At 45.9% G+C, this 23,412-nt stretch overlaps 1 protein-coding gene across 2 annotated transcripts in view; it reads left to right on the top strand.

Moving 5' to 3' along the window:
• The first annotated feature begins 799 nt into the window (after positions 1-799).
• The window catches only part of PLLP (plasmolipin), a 286,192-nt gene continuing 263,579 nt past the window's right edge, over positions 800-23,412 (top strand). For both annotated transcript variants that reach the window (XR_014027542.1, XM_081336247.1), the window contains exons 1-3: positions 800-1,061; positions 15,403-15,576; positions 21,747-21,869. Coding sequence is in view for 1 of the 2 variants with exons in the window: in XM_081336247.1 (XP_081192373.1) it covers positions 933-1,061; positions 15,403-15,576; positions 21,747-21,869 (426 nt within the window). In the remaining variant the exon portion in view is untranslated. The remainder of the gene's footprint in view (positions 1,062-15,402; positions 15,577-21,746; positions 21,870-23,412) is intronic.

Here is a 23,412-nt window from a genome sequence, read left to right as displayed (position 1 = left end):
AGGAAACACTATACTATTTCAGACAAATGGCTGTCCAGTCTCTTCTTAAAAACCTCCAGGGTTGGAGCATTCACCGCTTCTGGAGGCAGGTTGTTCCACTGGTTAATTGTCCTCACTGTCCTTATTTCTAGGTTGCTTCTCTGCTTGACTAGTTTCCATCCGTTGCTTCTTGCCCTGCTTTCAGCTGCTTTGGAGAATAGCTTGACTCCTTCTTCTTTGGGGCAGCCCCTGAGATATTGGAAGACTGCCAGCATGTCACCACTCCCCTTCTCTTCATTAAACTAGACATACCCAATTCCAGCCCCCCCCCCGTTCCTTAGATGTCCCCTGAGCATCTTTCTTGCTCTTCTCTGCACTCCTTTCTAGAGGAGGTCGAGCTGCGGGCGCGCACCCAGCCAGCGCCCTTCCTGGAAGCGGAGGATGCGACGGTGGTCGTGTGAAGGCGGCCGGGGGGGGGGGGAGCAACAAACCCGTATTTGGAAAGGCAGGAAAGCGTCTGGTCCTCAATTTCGGGGGCTCCTGCGGGTCCTCCGCCTAAGAGGGAGGGGTTGGACTAGATGACCTCCAAGGCCCCTTCCAACTCTTTGTTATTCCTTTCTGTTAAGGCAGGAGCGCCGGCCGCCCCGCAGCTTTCAGGGAAAGGGCTGCGCGGCTCTGCGGGGGACGCGGCTCCTCCGCCCGGCTCGCTCCTCCTCCGCCTCCCGGCGCCGCCAACCAGCAGCCGGAGCGCCCCTCCGGCCGCGCCCCGGGCATCCCCGCCCCAGCGCCACCCCGACGGCAGCAGCGCTCCAGCTCCGGAGCCGCCGCGTCCCCTGCGTTCCCCGGCCGGCCTCGGCCCGATCCTTCCCCCGGCCGTTGGCAGCGGCTTCCCCGGGCGCAGCGCCTCCTCCTCCTCCTCCTCCTCCTCCGGGCCGGGGGTCGCCGCCGGCGGGATGGCCGAATTCCCGGCCAAAGTCAACACCCGCACCAGCACCCCCGCCGGGGAGCCGGCCCTGCACGCCCCCGCCTTGGACCTGGACTTCCTCCGGTCCCCCGTCGGGATCCTGATGGCCGTGGAAATCGTGAGTAGCGGACCGCCGCCACCCGCGCACACACACACACGCACACGCACACTGGAGGGTTTTAAGAAGAGACTGGACAGCCATTTGCCTGAAATGGTATATAGGGTTTCCTGCCTGAGCAGGGGGTTGGACTAGATGACCTCCAAGGTCCCTTCCAACTTTATATTATTATTATTATTATTATTATTATTATTATTATTATTATTATTATTATTATTATTATTATTATTATTATTATTATTATTATTATTATTATTATTATTAAATTATTACACATCCATCCGAGCGTGCCTCTGAGCTCGTGCAGAGCGCCCCGAGCCCGGGAAAGCCGCCTTTCTGCCCTCTCTCCAGCGGACGGGGAGGGGGGGGGAAGGTGTCTGCTCTTGCTGCGCTCTGGATCGGTCCCTTTGCACGGGGGTGGGTGGGTGGGGAGAAGCGGGTCAGCTGCTTCCCGGGGCTTGCTGAAGGGTACCGGTTTCAACGCAGCGCTAACCCTGAATCCTGGCTTGCGAGAAGCTCGATGTCTGGGCGTCGAACCGTCCGTTAACTTAGATGCGGACAAAAGCACCCGCAGCCTTTATGGGTTTGCTTTCTCTCCCTATTGCGCCCGGGAGAAAGGATGGCGGGGGGGGGGACCACAAGGCGTTTCCCTCTCCTACTTACAACTATCTCCTTGCTAGGTAGGCTGGTCTGAGAGAGGGGGGGGATGTCCGGGGCCCGAGTAAGATCCGAATCTGGGTCTCCCAACCCGCCCCCCCCCGTCCGACACTTTCCCACCCGCTCCCCTGCCGGATTGGCCTTGCCTGGGAACTTTATACGGCCTTTCTTCTAGCTAAGAACAGTCCTGTCCCATAAAGCTACGTTTTATACAATTATGGCAATTAAATATATATAGACAATTAGTTTCCAGCTGAACTTCGTCCTTTCATAGCAGTCTTCTTTTCAGTTCCTGGTGAGGAATACTCCAGATTTTTTTATTTTAATGGTGCAGAATACTTCTGTTTATATTATACCTTCCTTCTAAGTTGAATATTTGCTTCCGCTTTAGAAATTTAGAGAGGCGCTTTATCTAAGAATTTTTGTTCTAGTGTGCATCATTCTAACCCTTGTTTTATTCATATCGTGTCGGTGCACTTGATCTTGTAGTACCCTTCCCTTTCCTCCCCTCCCCCCCTCCCTTCCCTTTTTTCTTATATTTTCCTTTATTCCTTCCCTTATCTCTTCTCTTCTCTTCTCTTCTCTTCTCTTCTCTTCTCTTCTCTCCCCTATTCTTTCCCTTTCCTCCCCTCCCCTCCCTTATTTCTTCCCTTTCCTCCCCTCCCCTCCCCTCCCCACCTTCCCTTTTTTCTTATATCTTCCTTTATTCCTTCCCTTATTCCTTCCCTTATCTCTTCTCTTCTCTTCTCTTCTCTTCTCTTCTCTTCTCTTCTCTTCTCTTCTCTTCTCTTCTCTTCTCTTCTCTTCTCTTCTCTTCTCTTCTCTTCTCTCCCCTATTCTTTCCCTTTCCTCCCCTCCCCTCCCTTATTTCTTCCCTTTCCTCCCCTCCCCTCCCCTCCCCACCTTCCCTTTTTCCTTATATCTTCCTTTATTCCTTCCCTTATTCCTTCCCTTATCTCATCTCATCTCTTCTCTTCCTTCCCCTCTTCTCCCTTCCCTTATTCTTTCCCTTCTCCCTCCCTTTCCCTTTTCTCCCTTCCCTCCCCTCTTCTCTCCCTCTCTCCCTCCCCTTTCTCCCCTTTTTGCTTTCTTTTTAACCTAGCCGTTGACCAAAACTAATAAAATCTAACATCCTCAGTACACCAGGCTACGTTGCTTTGTACGCTCTGCCTGTAATGTTCAAAAGTGTCGTGTGTTTTTTTCCCCCCAGCCGTGGGGGCCATTTTGCCAGAAAGGCACTCAATAGAAAGACTCAGGGGAGTGAAAGTAATCTCCCTCCCCAGCCAGGAGGCCAAGACTGGAATGTACCCCTGGAAACAGACAGCCCCCCCCCCCAAGGCAGGAACCCCCAGGACTATTGACCCCAGCAGCCACTTTGGGTTGGGCTGAGTGATCCAGAGCCAGCAATAAACTTTGCCATGCTAAAGATGGGGAGCTCTGATCAGGGGCAAAATGACTGGGGTGGGGGGGGGGGTGGAGGGGGTCCATCTTAGGCTGACTTTGCAGAGCAGGGCATCCCAGGGAAGGAGAAAGAGGAACGGTGGAGAAGAGAGACAGCTGGACAGAGGGACTTCAGGGGAGAAGGAGGTGGGTGGGGGGCTTCTGGGGAGGGGGAAGGAAGCCCCCAGTCCTGTCAGGAGTGGGAATACGGCCAGGAGCCCCATCTTCCCTTTTGTTAAAGGGAAAAAAAAAGCTACAAGAGGTCCTCGGCTTACGATCACAATTGAGCCCCAATTTTGCCGTTGCTAAGCCAGACAATGGTTCAGCGAATTTTGCCCCGTTTTATGACTTGTCTTGCCACCGTCGTTAAGCCAGTCGCTGCAGTTGTCAGGTTAGCGACACGGTTGTTAAGTGAATCTGGCTTCCCCCGTTGACTCTGCTCGTCAGAAGGTGGCAAAAGGGGATCACGTGATCCCGGGACGCCGCAACCGTCACAAGTATGAGCCAGTTGCCAGGTGTCTGAATTTTGATCATGTGACCACGGGGAACGCTGCGATGGCTGTAAGGGTGAAAAACGGTCCCGAGTCATTATTTCCCCCCCCCCCGGTGCCGTTGTAACTTTGAACGGTCACTAAACAGTCGTAAGTCGAGGACTCCCTGTATAAGGTATTGCTCTCTTCAGAGTCTCAGTCTCAGCCTAAGATATGAAACGTGGCCACCTCCGAACAGGGCCACGGGTTCTACTGGGGCAAGGTGGGAGGGGGCTCTCATGCTGCCCCCAGAAACTGGTAGTTGAGCACCATTATTTCCCACCTTGGTTCACTGGAGTAGAAGCTTCCAGGATTTCTGCCTTTAAACAAGCAACCAATGGAACAGCCTGCCACCAGAAATTGTGGGTGCTCCATCACTGGAGATTTTTAAGAGGAGACTGGACATTCACCTGTCTGAGTCGGTGTAGGTTCTCCTGCTTGAGTAGGGGCCTGGACTAGAAGACCTCCAAGGTCCCTTCCAATTCCTATTCTATTCTATTCTATTCTATTCTATTCTATTCTATTCTATTCTATTCTATTCTATTCTATTCTATTCTATTCTATTCTATTCTATTCTATTCTATTCTATTCTATTAATTTTCTATCCCATCCCATCCCATTCTATCCTACCATATTTTCCATCCCATCCCATTCCATTCCATTCCATTCTCTTTTCTATCCCATTCTCTTTTCTATCCCATTCTATTTTCTATCCCATCCCATCCCATCCCATCCCATCCCACCCCACCCCACCCCATTCTATTCTATTCTATTCTATTCTATTCTATTCTATTCTATTCTATTCTATTCTATTCTATTCTATTCTATTCTATTCTATTCTATTCATTCTATTCTATTCTTCTATTCTATTCTATTCCATTCCATTCCATTCCATTCCATTCCATTCTATTTTCTATCCCATCCCATCCCATCCCATCCCATCCTATTCTATTCTATTCTATTCTATTCTATTCTATTCTATTCTATTCTATTCTATTCTATTCTATTCTATTCTATTCTATTCTATTCTATTCTATTCTATTCATTCCTTATTCTATTCCATTCCATTCCATTCCATTCCATACCATACCATACCATACCATACTATTCTATTCAACCCGCCCTGTCAAATTGTGATGGGTGGAGTAGCCTTCAGTCCTTCAGGGAAAAGCAGAGATTCTTTTCTTGGCTGTATAAACTTCCACACCTTCCTGCAAGTGGAATAATGCTACCTGGAGTAGACTAGAGTATTTCCCATAATAATCAAGCTCTCTACTGAGAACGGTGTTTCCTGTTTTGGTTTGGATCGCAACAAGAGTAGCTGAGACTCCCATGGCATTTTCCAAGAGACCAGAGAGTGGGGCCGTAGACAGAGGACACCATTCTTACACCAACTGAGGTGCTCAGCTGGGTCACCCTGTGGTATGAGCTTTAGAGTGCCAACCAGTTGGAGGGCACAGACTTGGGAAAAGACGAGAAGGAGATTCTTCTCTCCAAGGCTGAGATGTTTGGGCTGCAAGGCCGCAGGTCTCCAAGGGACAGGGGTAAATCGCGTTACCTCTGTTGGGCTTTAGGATGCAAAGCTCACGGGACACAGACTTTGCTATGAGGAGTGGGGTGGGGGTGCTTCCCTGCGAGAGCCAATTTGGTCTAGCGGTTAGGCACCGGGCTAGAGACAAGGAGACAGGGAGTTCTAGTCCCACCTTAGGTGTGAAAGCTTGGCTGGATGACTTTGGACCAATCACCAGGAGATGGTGAGTTCTAGTCCTGCCTTAGGCACGAAAGTCAGCTAGGCGACTGGGGGCAAACACCAGGTGACAGCGAGTTCTAGTCCTGCCTTGGGCATGAAAGCCAGCTGGGTAACTTTCAGCCAGTTCCTGTCTCTCAGCCCAGCCCACTTCACAAGGTTGTTGTGGGCAAAAGAGGAGGAAATAAGAGTATTATGTATGTTTGCTGCTCTGAGCTACTTCTTAAAGTAAGAAAGGCAGGATAAAAATCTAATGCATAAATAATAAATAAAGGGCAAATTTCAACTCCTGTCTGTCCTAAAACCACAAAAGAAAACATTTATCCAGAGCAGAGAGGTATCCATCATCTCAAAGGGGGAATGGAGCAGATAATGTCAGGAAATTCCCATGCTGTTTCTCAAAAAACCCTCCCCAATTCTTGTCTTGACCCCTTCCTCTAAAAAATGTATAGAGTTGGAAAGTGCCAAACAGTCCTCCCACGCGTTCGGAGAGGACAATGGACACACCACAAAAAAAGATCAGGGTGGCAGAACACTTCATACAACTCCGGAGTTGTTTTCAGTAAACCGAGACCCGATGGTAGCTAAACAGACTTGTCAATCTTCCCACAAACCTGAGTTACAGCATACATGTTTGTTTGTTTATTTGTTTCTTTGTTTGTTCAATCTATATAATCTTTTATCATTTGTATTCCTGCTAAGGAAATGCATAATGGTTGCATTCACATGACAGCACCCCCCCCCCCCACCCCTGCCATCCCACCATCCCCTGCTCAGATTTTGCAGCAGGCAAGCTGTGTTAGTTTGTGGTAGCCAAAAGTAACAGGGAAGCACCTGGCTTTTCCTAAAATGTGTTAATTGGAAAACGTGCTCCCAGGCGCCTTCTGGTTTTCCTTAGTTTGGGGCAGGGGTAGGCAACCTTGGCCCTTTTATGACTGGTGGACTTCAACTCCCAGAATTCCTGAGCCAGCCATGCGGAGAGGATTCCAAGCTGAGCCATGCTCACTCAGGAATTCTGGGACTTGAAGTCCACAAATCATAGAGATGCCAAGGTTGGCCTAGACCAGGGGTAGGCAACCTTGGCCCTTTTATGACTGGTGGACTTCAACTCCCAGAATTCCTGAGCCAGCCATGCGGAGAGGATTCCAAGCTGAGCCATGCTCACTCAGGAATTCTGGGACTTGAAGTCCACAAATCATAGAGATGCCAAGGTTGGCCTAGACCAGGGGTAGGCAAACTTGGCCCTTTTATGACTCGTGGACTTCAACTCCCAGAATTCCTGAGCCAGCATAGGGAACTATGGCCCCTTCATGACTTGTGGACTTCAACTCCCAGAATTCCTGAGCCAGCATGTCTCAGCTTGGAAACCTCTCCCTTTCCCCTCAGGATGGCTGTCTCAGGAATTCTGGGAGTTGAAGTCCACGAGTCGTAAAAGAGCCAGGGTTGCCTACCCCTGGTTTGGGGGATACTTTTATGTATTGGTTTAATCCATCTCCTTTAGTTAGTTGATGGTGCAGTATGCAGAGTTGGGAAATGTTTTCAAGCAAATTCCTACATGAATTTCTGGATGCTGATTCACTTTCGTGCGGCAGTTGCCTCCCCAGACCCTTGACATGAGAGTGGGTGCTTCAAAGGTGCCCACCCCCACCTCAACATCCTCTCCTCCATCTGCTAAAGGGATGGAATCAAGATCACGTGAAGGCACTTTACAATGCCTTGGTAAGGCCACACTTGGAATACTGCATCCAGTTTTGGTCATCACCATGTAAAAAAGATGCTGAGACTCCAGAAAGAGTACAAAGAAGAGCAACAAAGATGATCGGGGGACTTGGAGGCTAAAACATCTAAAGAATAGTTGCTGGAATTGGGTATGTCTAGTTTAATGAAGAAAAGGACGAGGGGGGACATGATAGCAGTGTTCCGATATCTCAGGGGCTGCCACAAAGAAGAGGGAGCCGGCTTATTTTCCAAAGCACTAGAAGGCAGGACAAGAAGGATTGGATGGAAACTAGTCAAGGTGAGAAGCAACCTAGAACTAAAAAGAAATTTCCCGACAGAACAATTAACCAGTGGAACGACTTGCCTCCAGAAATTGTGGAGTGCTCCAACACTGAAAGTTTTTAAGAAGAGACTGGACAACCATTTATCTGAAATAATATAGGTCACACCAAAGGTGCTTTTTCAAGAGGCAACTGGACTTCCTTGTTTTTCTTTGAAGACATGTCACTTCTCATCCAAGAAGCTTCTTCAGCTCTGATTGGAGGGTGGGGAATGAAAGGATTTATACTCCTTTCAGATAGCTGGTCATTTGCCTTCTTTTAGAGAGTCGTTGAGGCCACTTGGAGGTTTGTCTGTGTGTTCAAGATCCCCTAAGTAGTGCAAATGGGTGTGGAGCCTTCTTGGAACTGCTGGAAGGACTGTGGTGTAGACTGGAGATAGAGGATGTCGTATCCACACCTATTCGCACTACTCAGGTGACCCTAAGGACACAGATAAACCTCAAACCTCAAGAGAAGTTGGACCAGTATCCCAGGAAGGGATGAGGTGTTTTCTAGCAGCAGTTGGATTGTCCGTTCTTCTGAGATGGTTTTTTTGGGGGGATTCTAGCTGAGTTGGATCCTTTGCTTTGTGGAGAAAGAAAGTAGATAGAGAAATGCCTTTTACCTTCTCATAATCCTGTAACAAAAAGGGACGCGGTGGCTCAGTGGGTTAGGACGCTGAGCTTGTCGATCAGAAGGTCGGCAGTTTGGCGGGTCGAATCCCGAGCGCCGCGTAACAGAGTGAGCACCTGTTACTCGTCCCAGCTTCTGCCAACCTAGCAGTTCGAAAGCACGAAAAAAATGCAAGTAGAAAAATAGGGACCACTATGGTGGGAAGGTGACAGCGTTCCGTGCGCCTTTGGCGTCTAGTCATGCCGGCCACATGACCACGGAGACGTCCTCAGACAAGCGCTGGCTCTTCGGCTTTGAAACGGAGATGAGCACCGGCCCCTAGAGTTGGAGACGACTAGCACGCATGTGCGAGGGAACCATTACCTTTTAATCCTGTAACAGGGGTCTCCAAACTTGAAGACTTTAAGATTTGTGGACTTCAACTTCCAGAATTTGATTGGGCAATTCTGAGAGCTGAGGTCCACAGCTTTGAAGTTGCCAAGGTTTGGACAGCCCTGGTCTAGAATAATAGGGCTGTAATGAAGTTGTGTGACTTGGCCAGGTGGGGAAGTGTCAGCCCGAGGAAGTAGAAGAAGGCAAGGCAAAGTTGTTTCTGGAAAGATGGCCAAGAAAACTCCATGGAAGACGGACTCAAGCCCGCACACACCCATACTATAAATTGCAATCGGTGCCTTGATTTAATGGATTACAGGACAGTGCACTTACCACAAACTAGACTAAATTGGGAATTAAGCCAGTCACACAATGAGACCATTACATACAGTTGGTGCAGATGACATCATCTGCATGGTTGTGCAAGCGACCCAGATGACACCATTCGTATGAGTTGCTGCCAACTGTGTGATGACCTCATTACACAAATGGTGCTTTGGTTGTGTAATGACCTCACCACAGAAATTCGACTTATTTACACTGCTGTGAACATCCTTTTCAGTTTATCAGACTTCGGAGCGTAACAGGTACCTGCTTTTCGCTGTCAGTCCATTATTATTATTATTATTATTATTATTATTATTATTATTATTATTATTATTATTATTATTATTATTATTATTATTATTATTATTATTATTTAGCATGTGATGAGAACATGACAGAAGAGAAGTAAACATATACAGGTAGTCCTCGACTTACGGCCACAATCGAGCCCAAAATTCATGTTGCTAAGCAAGAAATTTGTGAAGTGAGTTATTGCCCCAATTTATGACTTTTCTTGCCACAGTTGTGAAGTGAATCACTGCAGCTGTTAAGTTAGTAACACGGTTGTTAAGTGAATCCGGCTTTCCCCTTGACTTGGCTTGGCAGAAGGTCGCAAAAGGGGATCACAGGACTCCAGGACGCTGCGACCGTCATAAATGTGAGTCAGTTGCCAAGCATCCAAATGTAAATCACGTGACCACGGGCATGGCTGCAACGGTCGTAAGTATGTAAAACAGTCAGAAGTCCCTTGTTTCCAGTGCCGTTGTAACTTCAGACAGTCACTATACGAACAGCCGAGGACTGCCTGTGTACACAGACTACGTAATTCTAAGTAAAATTTCTACGAAGGTATGGAAGTGGACTCCTAACTTTATATCCAGTTCAGCTAGCCAGGCGATCACATCTGGCGTTGCTTCGCGCAGATTTTCTAGGGAACCAGAGAACACACATCCCAAAGGTGCTTCTTCACGAGGCAACTGGACTTTCGTTTCCCATCCAAGAAGCCTCTCAAAATTGTCAAAATTGAACAGCCCTCTCTCAACAGAGGGGGAGGGATACGACATCCTCTATCTCCAGTCTACAAGACAGTCCCTTCAGCAGTTCCAAGAAGGCTCCACACCCATTTGCACCACTCAGCTGACCCTGAGGACACTGATAAGCCTTCACGTGGCCACAAGGACTCTTTAAAAGAAGGCAAACGACCAGCTGTCTGCAAGGAATAGGAATCCTTCCATTCCCCACCCTCCAATTAGAGCTGAAGAAGCTTCTTGGATGAGAAGGGAAACGTCTTCAAAGGAAAAACAAGGAAGTCCAGTCACTCCCTGAAAAAGACCTTTGGGACATGTGCTGACATGTGACCATATGACCATGGAGTGGTGGCGTAGCAATTTGCCGAGGACTTCATGAACTGTAAACCTGTAAACCTGTTCTCCTTTACGGACCGTAGAGTGCCCATTCGCCTTTAAGCCATTTTATTCAAAAATGGTCACAAATGGAGGACTAGCTGCATATTTACCTCCTTGTATTCAGAAACCTCTTTCAACGTGCTACTTGATCCACACTTGCTTGGATGTTTCCTAACCTGTATTTCTCACGGAAGAACTATTCGGCTTTCAATGTCTCGTAATGTTTCATCATAATCCACGGAGGGAACAAAAGCTACAAGAAGAAAGAAAGAGGAAAGACAAAGAAGTCAACCTGAAAGCAAGCAGGCCAGGAGAAGAGGCCGCAGCAGCTTTCAAGCAAGGATTAGCCCTTAAGGGAAGCATGAATGGGAAATGAATTTCTTTCCACTTGCTCTCACCAAACTGTGAAGCGCAAAAAGTCAATTGATTCGCACCAAACACCTGAGGGCAGGACAAGAAGCGACCAGTGGAATGTCATTAAAGCAGGGGTCTTCAACCTTGGCAACTTTACAACATGCTGGCTGAGGAATTCTGGGAGTTGAAGTCCACAAGTCGTAAAGTTGCCGAGGTTGAGGACCGCTGCATTAAAGAGAGACCCAACCTAGACATAAGGAGAAACTTCTTGACAATGAGAACAATTAACCAGTGGAACAGCTTCCCTCCAGAAGTTGTGGGTGCCCCATTACTGGAGGCTTTTAAGAAGAGACTGGAGAGCCACTTGTCTGGAATGGTCTACACTAGGGGTAGGCAACCTTGGCTCTTTTATGACTCGTGGACTTCAACTCCCAGCATTCCTGAGCCAGCATGGTTCAGCATGGAAACCTCTCCCTTTCCCCTCAGCGTGGCTGGCTCAGGAATTCTGGGAGTTGAAGTCCACAAGTCGTAAAAGAGCCAAGGTTGCCTACCCCTGGTATAGGGTCTCCTGCTTGTGCAGGGGGTTAGACTAGAGGACCTCTAAGGTCCCTTCCAATTTCGTTATTCTGTGTTTTATGTTCTATGAAAGTTTGGTTAATTTGAGTAAAATCTGCTAACCATAAATCGCTCTCACACTGTTAATGTTTTTATCCGCTGTGTTTTTTTATGGTGGATAATGTTAATGTTTTCCAGTGTTGTTCTGTTGTAAGCTGCCCAGAGTTATTGAGTATGAGGTAGGCAGCAAATACATTTTCTAAACCAGCAAACAAATAGCTGTCCCAAAGATACTTTTTTTCACCAGGCAACTGGACTTCCTTGGTTTTCTTTGAAGACCTTTCGCTTCTCCTCCAAGAAGCTTCTTCAGCTCTGACTGCATGGTGAGGAATGGAAGGAAAGAAGAAGCTTCTTGGAGGAGAAGCGAAACGTCTTCAAAGAAAAACAAGTAAGTCCAGTTGCCTTGTGAAAAAAAGCACCTTTGGGATAACCATGACCCGGATGACTGAGAATCTCCATAGACAAACAAACAGCTGTTTTTTGTGGGTTTTTTTACATCTCCAAGCTTGTCCTAACATCGGCCTTTTGTGGGCCTTGCTGAAGGCAGAATGTTTTGCAAAAGACCACACCATCATGCTTTGAGTTGGAAAGGGTTTTTTTTAAGTATACATTTTTATTAAGATATTAAAAAGGTAAAGGTAAAGGTTCCCCCGCACATGCATGCTAGTCGTTTCCGACTCTAGGGGCCGGTGCTCATCTCCGTTTCAAAGCCGAAGAGCCAGCGCTTGTCCGAGGACGTCTCTGTGGTCATGTGGCCGGCATGACTAGACGCCAAAGGCGCACGGAACGCCGTTACCTTCCCACCGGAGTGGTCCCTATTTTTCTACTTGCATTTTTACGTGCTTTCGAACTGCTAGGTTGGCAGAAGCTGGGACGAGTAACAGGCGCTCACTCTGCTACGCGGCACTCGGGATTCGACCCGCCAAACTGCCGACCATCTGATCGACAAGCTCAGCATCCTAACCCACGGAGCCACCACGTTCCCTTAAGATATTATAGTAACGTAAAATATAGACATGCAAATCAAGGTAATAGGGAAATGGGAAGTGGGACGAAAGGAAGAGGAGGATGAGGAGGAGTGAGGGATAAAGGAAAAAGGGAAAAAAAACCACAAGTGACTTCCAACCTTTTTTCAGCACGGTAAAATACAAAAGAGAATTTCCTGCCTCAACTTTTTTACTTCTACAAACTCAGAGATTAGTTTGAGGGGGGATACCAGTGAGGAAGGAAGGGAGCGGGGGGATAAAAAAAAATCCAGATTATGATTGCAACCAGAGGACCCAAAGCCTGTCTTGTTGTGCATGTGTCATTGTAATGTGCTATACATAGAACAACTTGGAGTTTCAGTTGGGCAGTCAGGAACCACATCTTGTCTAGACCCACCAAAGTCATGATGCCCTAATAAACACAGAGCTGGAGGTGAATATAATCTAGATCAGGGGTGTCCAACTGTGGCATCTTTAAGACCTGTGGACTTCAACTCCTAGAATTCTGGGACTTGAAGTCCACAAGTGTTAAAGTTGCCGGGTTTGGACAGCCCTGGTCTAGAGGCTATATTTAATATCGCTGGTCTGTTTTTCCATCAAAGACTCCTGATAGACCATAATTAGAACCCTGGGAATGAGGCTAATACCCAGATAAGTTATTTTCTTTATTTTGCTTGTTTGGCCTCCATCCGATCATTGTTCTTCTACGGAAAAGTCCTGGTTGGATTCCTAGCCAACACCTACAATTTGATCTCATCCCAGAGCAGGAAGTTCATGGCTGCTGGGATATCTAGGGAACAGGGCATTAAAGCTACCCAGACTCTGATTTTCTTGGCAGCCTCCCACTCCACAGCCCCTGCGTCGAACTGCAGTCTCGTGGCTTGGTTTGTAGAATAGCATAAATCGTGGCGGTCGTGTGAATAATTCAGAGACCACAAATCAGCAGTGTAACTGTGGGGTCCCTGGTCTGCAGGAAAATAAGAGAGCATCAAGGACCCCATTGTGCTGCTACTGCTGCTGCTGCTGCTGCTGCTGCTGCTGCTGCTGCTCCTCCTCCTCCTCCTCCTCCTCCTCCTCCTCCTGGAAAATGGGTGGAACTGACCTCCATCCATTTTCTGGGAGTTGAAGTCAACCCATCTTCAAGTCACCAAGGTTGAGAAATGTTGCTTCAGACTATCTCTAATTATTTTTTTGTGGATTGCCTCTTGTTTTGCTCTTCACAAAAATGGAAGCGGGGGTGGGGGGTGGGGGTTAGGGGGAGGAACTGCAACAAATATTCTAAAATAAATCTCCCTCTTTCTTCCCCTTTCTGGAAAAAAAATGAAACGATACCCAATCTTTTTTCTACTGGACAAAACCTCTCATCCAGAGCTACGCCACTGTGGGAACCTTGGCTCAGTCAAGAGCTGTGTTTATGCTGTACTTTTTCAGCTCCTAAACAAATGGACTTTTTCTTTTTAAAGAAAAGAAATGCTTGTATTTCATCTGTTCTGGGAGCTGATGGAGGGGTGGGGTGGGGTGGGGAGGAAAGGACACCATTGTCCAGGCCGAAAGAATTGGGGGAAATCAGAGGGTTTCTGTTGAATCAAACAATGTCTCTTTGGCAGCTCTGTGGCTGTCTCGTGGCTGCAACTAAGAGCTTTGTAGAATATAGAATCCTAGGGCTGTAGGAGACCTTGGAGGTCTTCTAGTCCAACCCTCTGGTCAGTGGTGGGATTCAGCCAGGTCGCACCACTTCGGCAGAACCGGTAGCTAATTTTTTGTCGCCCGGGCCCAGATTCCGGAAGCGGCATCCACACAGAGAACCGGTTGTTCACGTATTTGAATCCCACCACTGAGTAAAGGATACACTGGCAAAAACCAATGGTCGGGGGTCTTTCTTTGCCAGGTGACTGAGTGGGATGGTTGACACTTTTCTTGAAAACCTCCAGCGATGGGGCACCCACGACTTCTAGAAGCAAGCTGTTCCTTTGCTTAGTTGTTCTCACTGTCAGGGAATTTCTCCTCAGTTCTAGCTTGCATCTCTCTCTCTTTGATAAGCTGCCATCCATTACGTCAGGTGGTTTGGAGAGCAGAGGGTGGTGTGGATGGCAGAAAAGATGATTGGCGGTTCCCTCCCTCCCTTCCATCCAGGACATGGCATATAAGAGATGCTTGAGCTGGGACCGCAGGATTGTCTGGGACGCCGCACATCCTCTCCATGACCTGTTTTCCTTGTGACCTTCTGGGAAGAACGGGGGGGGGGGGGCTTCGTGCTATCCGAAGCAGAAAATCCAGATTCAGCCACAGTTTTGTTCCACAGAGCCTCAACCTTGTGAACTCTCAAGTTTCCTCTTTCCTCTATGTGTTCAAAATGGACAGTGATTTATATCTATATGTATATATATGTATGGGCACAGGTGATAGGTGTATATATATATATATGTATGGGCATAGGTGTGTGTGTATAACTGAAATGTCGCCAAGACACTATCTTACACAGGAAAAGACCTGAATACGCCAAGACCTACCTACCTACCTACTGTACATACATACATACATACATATGTGTGTGTGTGTGTGTGTGTGTGTGTGTGTGTGTGTCTGTGTCTGTGTCTGTGTCTGTGTGTGTGTGTAAATTTTTTTGGATTGCACACTTGCTTAGTCCCAGACACGGGACAAATCTTATTTCCTGTTTCAGCCTACAGGCAACAGAATTTCATGTTTAATGTGGGCCAGTGTGTTCACAGTAAAAAATGACAATAAAGATAATATAACAGCAGCAGCAGCAGCAACAACAACAACAACAGCAACAACAATAATAAAAGTTGGGAGGGACCTTGGAGATCATCTAATCCAACCCCCTGCTATAATAATAATAACAACAACAACAACAACAACAACAACAACAACAACAACAATAATAATAATAATAATAATAATAATAATAATAATAATAATAATAATAATAATAATAATAATAATAATAATTTTATTTGTATACCGCCCTTCTCCTGAAGGACTCAGGGAGTGAGTGACTCATGTCACTCCTAGCCCTTCTCTTTGTTAGTCGAGACATACCCAGAGACCCACTGAGTTTCAGCAATTGCTTGGCAGCCTCCTTCAGTGAGAATTAAAGAGATGCGCGGCTCCTTCGGCATATGTAACTAATATATAATTAATGCATATAGGCTATAGAAGATAGTGATCAGATCCCAGGATGAGTGTGACCTTCTTTTTCTTGTGCTTTTCACAGGTGCTGGGCTGCTTGGTGTGGGCCCTGATTGCCGACACGTACTACCAACCCTATCCATCCTATGGCTGGGTGATGTTTGTAGCTATCTTCTTCTGGATGGTGACGGTCATTCTCTTTGTGATGTATCTGTTTCAGCTTCAGTTGAAACTCTACATGATCCCTTGGCCTATTGTGGTGAGTGTGGAAGGCTAGGGGAATATGTCGTTTTAGCTTCCTCCCAGTTGGCCTTTGACCAGCTCAGTTGGACTGGAGGACCTTTCACTGCTGAGTGATAGTAACATGGTGGGGTTAACTTTGAGGTGCTTGTGCGGTGTCAGATCTCCTGACCCTGGACTCCTCATCTTGACTTGGCTAAAACGTCTCCGATGTGGCTTGGTTAGCTTAAAATCTTTATTTCTGAGAATAAAGCTACACTAAAAGTTGATTGCCTACTGGCTGTAAGAAGATGTCCCTTACCTTTCTGCTTTGGGGAATTTAAATTCCATGTTTCTTACAAATTATTGGATACTTGATGGCCTTCAAGTCTAAAGGACAGGTCTATTGGTGGCTTTTGGCTCTTGCCTCCAGGCATGGAAGAGTTCATCTCTAGGTATTGGGTGCCCAGGAGCCTGAATGGGAAGACAACCTTGATCTCCTATATGTGGACTTCTGAGATGCTTCTGGTAGGCTACCATGAGAGGTGAAATGCTGCCCCAAAAGCTCAAGTCTGTTTTCAAGTTCCTGAGCCAGGTAGTTATTTTAAGTTTACATAGAAGCAATCTTTGGTCTGGGAATATCTGGTCCCACCTGAGACCTTGCGTATAACTATAGGTAGCAGTAGACCTGAAAACTCTAGCTTTTTTGGCCCAGTCCCTTCAAAAGGAGGAAAATAAAGTGGGAAGTAAAGAAGAGGCAGAATATTTCACATCCCTATCAGAGAGTGTCATGTACAGGTAGTCCTCAACTTATGACAACCATTCAAAGGGGCAGCGGCTTCAGAAAGGGTGCTTTACATCTCGTGAAGCACTTCTAGGCATTGTAAAATGTTGCACTCCCTCCTGCAGCCATATGATCTGGGTGCCTAACAGTTTACGTTAACAATTGGTTGCCAAGTACTCCATGATTCATGTGATTGCCATTTGCAAACTTTCCTGCTGGCTTCCCCAGAAAGTCGATGGGGAAGCCGGCAGAAAAGGTTGCAAGTTGCTGCAGCTGCCTGGCCTAGAAGACTCCCTCATCTCTGGGAGCTGGCTGGAAGAGCTCCCACTGAGAGCAGCTGAACTTCTCTGGCGGGCTGCAGAAACAGAACTCATCCCGGAATCCAAGGTCCGTTTCTGCAGCCTGCCGGATGGCAGTTCTCTTCCGTGCACAGAGGGAAGATGAACCCAGCTGACAACTCTTTCTCTCTGCCCAATTAACAACCTAAGGGATCCTTCAATGACCACAACTGTGAGTGCTGGGTTTGCGGTTGTTGAGCAAAGCATTCATGTGAGCATCTCAATGACCGTTTTGCTTAACAACTGAGATTCTGGTCCCATTTCTGCTTACATCTCAAGGGCCACCTATAGGGTAAAACAGGGGTGTCAAGCTGCTGGCCCGCGGGCCAGGTGCGTCATGCCGAAACTGCGCCCCAGCTCCGGCAATGGGGAAATGGTCACGACACGTTGTGACACGTCACGTGATGTGGCGAGTTTGACACCCCTGGGGGAAAAGAAGGCTAAAGAGAATGGTGAAGAATGAGTCCACCTCTGCTTTCTCTTAAATTACGTGTGATCACGGGGCGTCTTGTGAGAGCATCCGTAATAATTGCACATGTCTTAAATCTTTCTCAAAAGATCTCATTCTCTTGAAGCTCTGCTGAGAACTGAAATGCCCCTTCAGCTTTGAAGAACGGCAAACTCCTGGCATCTGGAGAGATCCCTGGATTTCTCTAGCTAGAATGACTCACCCTGAAGCCTGTGAGATGCTCCTGATCAAAGAGCATTGTGCCCCAAGCGTGGAACTCAGTTGCTGCCCTGATTCATTTTCCTGCACTTGCATCGTATTGTCAACCATGACCTCACCAAAATAGGCTTTGCCTGGCGCACTTAGCCACAATAAAAGCTTCATATTTGATGCAGGTGCAGCCACTAGTTAAGTAACTTGTTTAAATAAATTGGGTAAACAGAGCCAATACTGAGTGAGGTGAAATAAGTTTATGACCTGGTCATTCCCTAAATCAGGGGTAGGCAACCTTGGCTCTTTTATGACTCGTGGACTTCAACTCCCAGAATTCCTGAGCCAGCCACGCTGAGGGGAAAGGGAGAGGTTTCCATGCTGAGCCAGGCTGGCTCAGGAATTCTGGGAGTTGAAGTCCATGAGTCATAAAAGAGCCAAGGTTGCCTACCCCTGGCCTAGGCCTAGGCCCCTTCATGACTCGTGGACTTCAACTCCCAGAATTCCTGAGCCAGCATGGGGGAACTATGGCCCCTTCATGACTCGTGGACTTCAACTCCCAGAATTCCTGAGCCAGCCACGCTGAGGGGAAAGGGAGAGATTTCCAAGCTGAGCCATGCTGGCTCAGGAATTCTGGGAGTTGAAGTCCACGAGTCATAAAAGAGCCAAGGTGGCCTACCCCCTGCCCTAAATGAATCATGCCTTCACTTATGCCCCTCTTCTTCTGCTCTAAGGCATATGACCAAGGGAATGCATTTTTATCATGAGCTTTTGAGATAGCTTAGCTTGATTAACTAGGCAGAGTAATATTTGTCTGGCTGCTATCATCCAAAAAGATAGATTTTATCAGTCGCTTAATAGTAAGTTGGATAGCGTGTACATTTAATCAATAAAATAAAACCAGTAGGCTGGAGATTGCCAGCTCTTTTGTGGTTACTATTTCAGTTGTGCACTCCCTACACCTGTACAATGAAGGAAGAACTGCACACCACGTTCACAAACCAGAAATGCTTGTGAGAAACCTGGCTTTTAGATTTTTAGTAATAAGCCCCCTTCCTTGCGAGTTAACCTGCCTGGATTGGGGCAAAACTTATTTTTGTACATTTTGCTGTGCCGTGAGTTGCATTTTGGATTTAATTGTGATTCCTTGGCCTGCTCAAGGAATCTTTTTGGGCTTGCACTGAAAAAGCATCCGGCTTTCTCACAGTGTAACCATACCATGCATTCATTATTTTTTCTTCCAACTCTCAGTTGTCCGAAAGGTACTTTTCAAAAGGCAACTGGACTCCTTGTTTGTTTGTTTTTCCTTGAAAACATTTCACTTCTCATCCAGGAAGCTTCTGAACTGAAGAGGCTTCTTGGATGAGAAGTGAAATGTTTTCAAGGGGAAAAAAACCCCCCAAGAAAGTCCACTTGCCTTTGGAAAAGCACCTTTGGGACAACCACGATCTGGATGATTGAGAATCTCCCTAGGCCACAGGTCTGCAACCCGCGGCTCCGGAGCCACATGCGGCTCTTTCAGCCGTCTCCTGTGGCTCCCAGTCCTCTGCCATGTGCAGTCCAAAAAAAAAAAGTGGGACTAAAAAAGTTCAATCAATTCAAATATGCAGGGTAGGTGCATATCTCGCCTTGGCTCCACTCTTCAGTCAAACCCTGTTCTGCGCATGCGCGCATGTACACACATGCGCACACATTTTTTGCGGCTCCCAGTTTTTCCTTTTGTGAGGGAACCGGTTCTGAGTGGCTCTTTCACTGTTTCAGGTTGCTGACCCCTGCCCTAGGCACTTGCAACACAGAGAATTGTCCTAACGAGGTCCAGCTAGGAAGAATAGTGGGTCTCTGTTACATAACAGAGAACTGGGTCTCGTGTTACATCCCCATCAGCAGCTCCAACTTAGAGCCCTCTCCCCCAGCACTTCAGAGTCCCATCTCATCTGTCCTAGTCAGTGGTGGGATTCAGGTAGGTGAACAACCGGTTCTCTGTGCGGATGCCACTTCCGGAAGTCCGTTCTGGGCCTGGGCGACAAAAAATTAGCTACCGGTTCTGCCAAAGTAGTGCGAACCGGCTGAATTCCCACCACTGGTCCTAATGTAACCAACCACCGCCTCTTCATTTCTGGTTGCCTCGCCCTGGGTGCAGGAGAGTAAGAGTGCTACTTTTGTTATCCTTTCCTCAACTGAAAGGGCAGCGCTGACTGTGGACTCAAGGCACGTCAGAGAAGGAAGCCTGTTTCAGCCAGAAAACACCCCACGCCAACGCCGTTTGGCCTTTATGAAAATATGTGACCAATCATCTCTGCGTGGCTGCCTTACAGAATACACAATAACAGAGTTGGGAGTCTTCTAGTCCAGCCCCCTTGCTCTTCGGATACAAACTTATTTTGATTTGTATGTCTACAAATCAAACTCAGTTCTTATCTGAAGAACAAGGGGTTGGACTAGAAGACTTCCAAGCCCCGTCCAACTCTGTTATTCTGTCAGTGATCCAGATGTTGTTTCTTTGAGTGGTAGCTGAGCTCCTGGGAATGACCGCATCTATCGTGTTTCAGTCATGGGAAACCAGCACACTGTGGAAGAAAGCACCACTCCGGAGCATTAGGGTTGTGCACGCTGTCAAAAAGCTAGAAATGGAATTTGCAGGAACGCCAGCGAAGGGCCTTGCCTGCAACTCATTAAAGCAGTCTCATCTTCTCATAGGGTTCCCTGGCTGCAGAAATTTTTCCCAAACAGCTGGGTGATCCCAGAAAAAGATGAGACTGTTTTAGTGAGAGGTAACCAAGGGCTGCCTTTCCTCTCTTAATGTGCATTGCACCGCCCTTTCACACGTCTGTGTCACGTTCAGTGGCTCCAGGTCTCATGCCTTGGAAAATAAGATGAATAGCTGCATCTCATTCCATTGTCCATCTTCTGCATTTGCTTTCCTTGTCAGTCAGCACTAAAATATGATTTGCCTTATACAGTACATCTGTGGACTAAAGTATTCTCTTTGTCAGGATCAGTATTCCAGTTTTCAAGACTATCTCCTATCTGAGATTGCATAGGTTCTCCTGCTTGAGCAGGGGGCTGGACTAGAAGACCTCCAAGGTCCCATCCAGCTTCTACTCTACTCTACTCTACTCTACTCTACTCTACTCTACTCTACTCTATTCTACAGTACTCTACCCTACCATACCATACCCTACCCTATCGTACTCTACTCTACTCTACTCTACTCTACTCTACTCTACTCTACTCTACTCTACTCTATTCTATTCTATTCTATTCTATTCTATTCTATTCTATTCTATTCTATTCTATTCTATTCTATTCTATTCTATTCTATTCTATTCTATTCTACTGTACTCTGCTCTGCTTTGCTCTGCTCGACTCTACTCTTTATTCTATTCTACAGTACCCTACCCTACCCTACCCTACCCTACCCTACCCTACTCTATTCTATTCTATTCTATTCTATTCTATTCTATTCTATTCTATTCTATTCTATTCTATTCTATTCTATTCTATTCTATTCTATTCTATTCTATTCTATTCTATTCTATTCTATTCTATTCCATTCCATTCCATTCCATTCCATTCCATTCCATTCCATTCCATTCCATTCCATTCCATCCCATCCATATTCTATTCCATCCCATCCATATTCTATTCTATTCTATTCTATTCTATATTCTATTCTATTCTATTCTATTCTATTCTATTCTATTCTATTCTATTCTATTCTATTCTATTCTATTCTATTCTATTCCTTGTCCTGTATTTTATTTACATCTTCTCTATGTGTGGCAGAAGCGACCCAAAAGGGCCTTCACTAATCTGAAAATGAATCTGCCTCTTAATATCTCCTATAATGCCTGTTTCCTCTCTCTTTGAGAAGGAAGATTTCCTACAGGTTAAAGCAAACCCTCCCAGGGTGAGTCTCCACTGGCGAGTGTCTGTACAATCAAAGCAAAGTTTTTGCCTCTTCCCCAAAAGTAGCATGTTGGCTTAGATGGGAGGGAGATGAAGAAGGAAGCCAATTTGTCAGAACAATCTATTTTTTATCAAAAAGGAAGGGGAGAGCGCGAATTGATTGAGTAAATAGAATTGTAAACATAAACTGTATGCCTGTTTTGCAAGTGGGGTGGGAAACTGCTATTTTGGAAATGTATTTATCAGTATTCAACTGGGCGGGGGAATTTATGTGCATTTTTTTCTTTCTCTTTTGTATGCATTATATTTTTATTTTATGTCTTGTTTAGTTACATTTTTGTATTTTTTTCTTTCTTTTTGGAGTTTGTATTTTTAACGTTGCAAATAAAATAATTAAAAAAGGTAAAAGAAACGGGGGCCAAGAAGGCTAAACTTGGTTTGAGATCCTGCCAAGACCCAGTCCAGAATCTTAAAAGAGATTTTCACATCTGAATCCCATGGCTCTCTCTTCTTTTCCCCAGCTTGTGGTGTTAAATGTCTCAGCCGCCATCATGTATGCAACAGCCTTCATAACCAGCGCTGCATCGGTTGAACCATACTCCTGGCCCCATTCCCCGGACTACAACAAAAGGGCTGCAGCCTCGGTAGGTAACCAGTAAGCCATGTTATTTCTTCAGGCTGGGCCATGGGGCAGCTGCCAGTCCCATCAAGTTTTCATTCCCCCCTTTCCAAATGGAGCTGAGCTTCTGTCCCTCTCCTCAATCAGAGCAGAGCAGAGCAGAGCAGAGCAGAGCAGAACAGAACAGAACAGAACAGAATAGAATAGAATCTGGAAAATAGGGTAGGATAGGATAGAAAGACAATAGAATAGAATAGAATAGAATAGAATAGAATAGAATAGAATAGAATAGAATAGAATAGAATAGAATAGAATAGAATAGAATAGAATAGAATAGAATAGAACCTGGAAAATAGTATAGTATAGTATAGTATAGTATAGTATAGTATAGTATAGTATAGTATAGTATAGTATAGTATAGTATAGTATAGTATAGTATAGTATAGTATAGTATAGTATAGTATAGGATAGGATAGGATAGGATAGGATAGGATAGGATAGGATAGGATAGGATAGGATAGGAGAATAGAATAGAATAGAATAGAATAGAATAGAATAGAATAGAATAGAATAGAATAGAATAGAATAGAATAGAATAGAATAGAATCTGGAAAATAGGATAGAATGGTGTAAATTCAGCAAGTGTTGTCATCTTCATTAACAAATCTATCATGTTTTCTCCTGCTTTATACAGGGAATAGAATAGAATAGGATAGGATAGGATAGGATAGGATAGGATAGGATAGGATAGAATAGAATAGAATAGAATAGAATAGAATAGAATAGAATAGAATAGAATAGAATAGAATAGAATAGAATAGAATAGAATAGAATAGAATAGAATAGAATAGAATAGAATAGAATAGAATAGAATAGAATAGAATAGAATAGAATAGGCTTTATTGGCCAAGTGTGATTGGACATACAAGGAATTTGTCTCCAGTGCACGAGCTCTCAGTGTACATACAAATAACAAAATGATAGGTCATAGATCATAAATTGTAGTTACAATCATTAATTGTAAGATACAAGCAACAAGTGATAAATCATAAGCTACCAATAGGAGAAGATAGTAGGAAAGGTAAGAAGATGAGATATGAGAAGGATAATTGCAATACAGCCTTACTACGTGGGTAAATATCTGTAGGCCTAAGATGGTGCTGTAAGAATTAGGTGTTCAGCTGTGTGATGGCACCGGGGGGGGGGGGGACTGTCTTTATGTCTACTTGTTTTGGCATGCAATGTCCTATAATGGCGTCCAGAGGAGAGAAGTTGAAATAGTCTGTGTCCAGGATGTGAGGGGTCTGTAGATATTTTCTCAGCCCTCTTTCTGGCCTGTGCAGTACGCAGGTCCTCAATGGAAGGCAGGCTGGTTGCAAATGGCTTTTTTTTCTGCAGTCCTAACTATCCCTTGAAGTCTGTACCTGCCCTGCTTGGTTGCAGTGACAAACCAGACAGTTATTGAGGTGCAAATGACAGACTCAATAATTCCTCTGCAGAACTGTATAATGATATGATTTCTCATATGATGATACGAAATACGACGATTTCGCCCATCTTTCTTGTTC

Source organism: Vipera berus, assembly GCF_964194415.1.
Source record: "Vipera berus genome assembly, chromosome: 10".
NCBI classification, from domain to species: domain Eukaryota; kingdom Metazoa; phylum Chordata; class Lepidosauria; order Squamata; family Viperidae; genus Vipera; species Vipera berus.
Note: the sequence above shows the minus strand (reverse complement) of the source record. Positions and strands in the feature narration are given on the sequence as shown.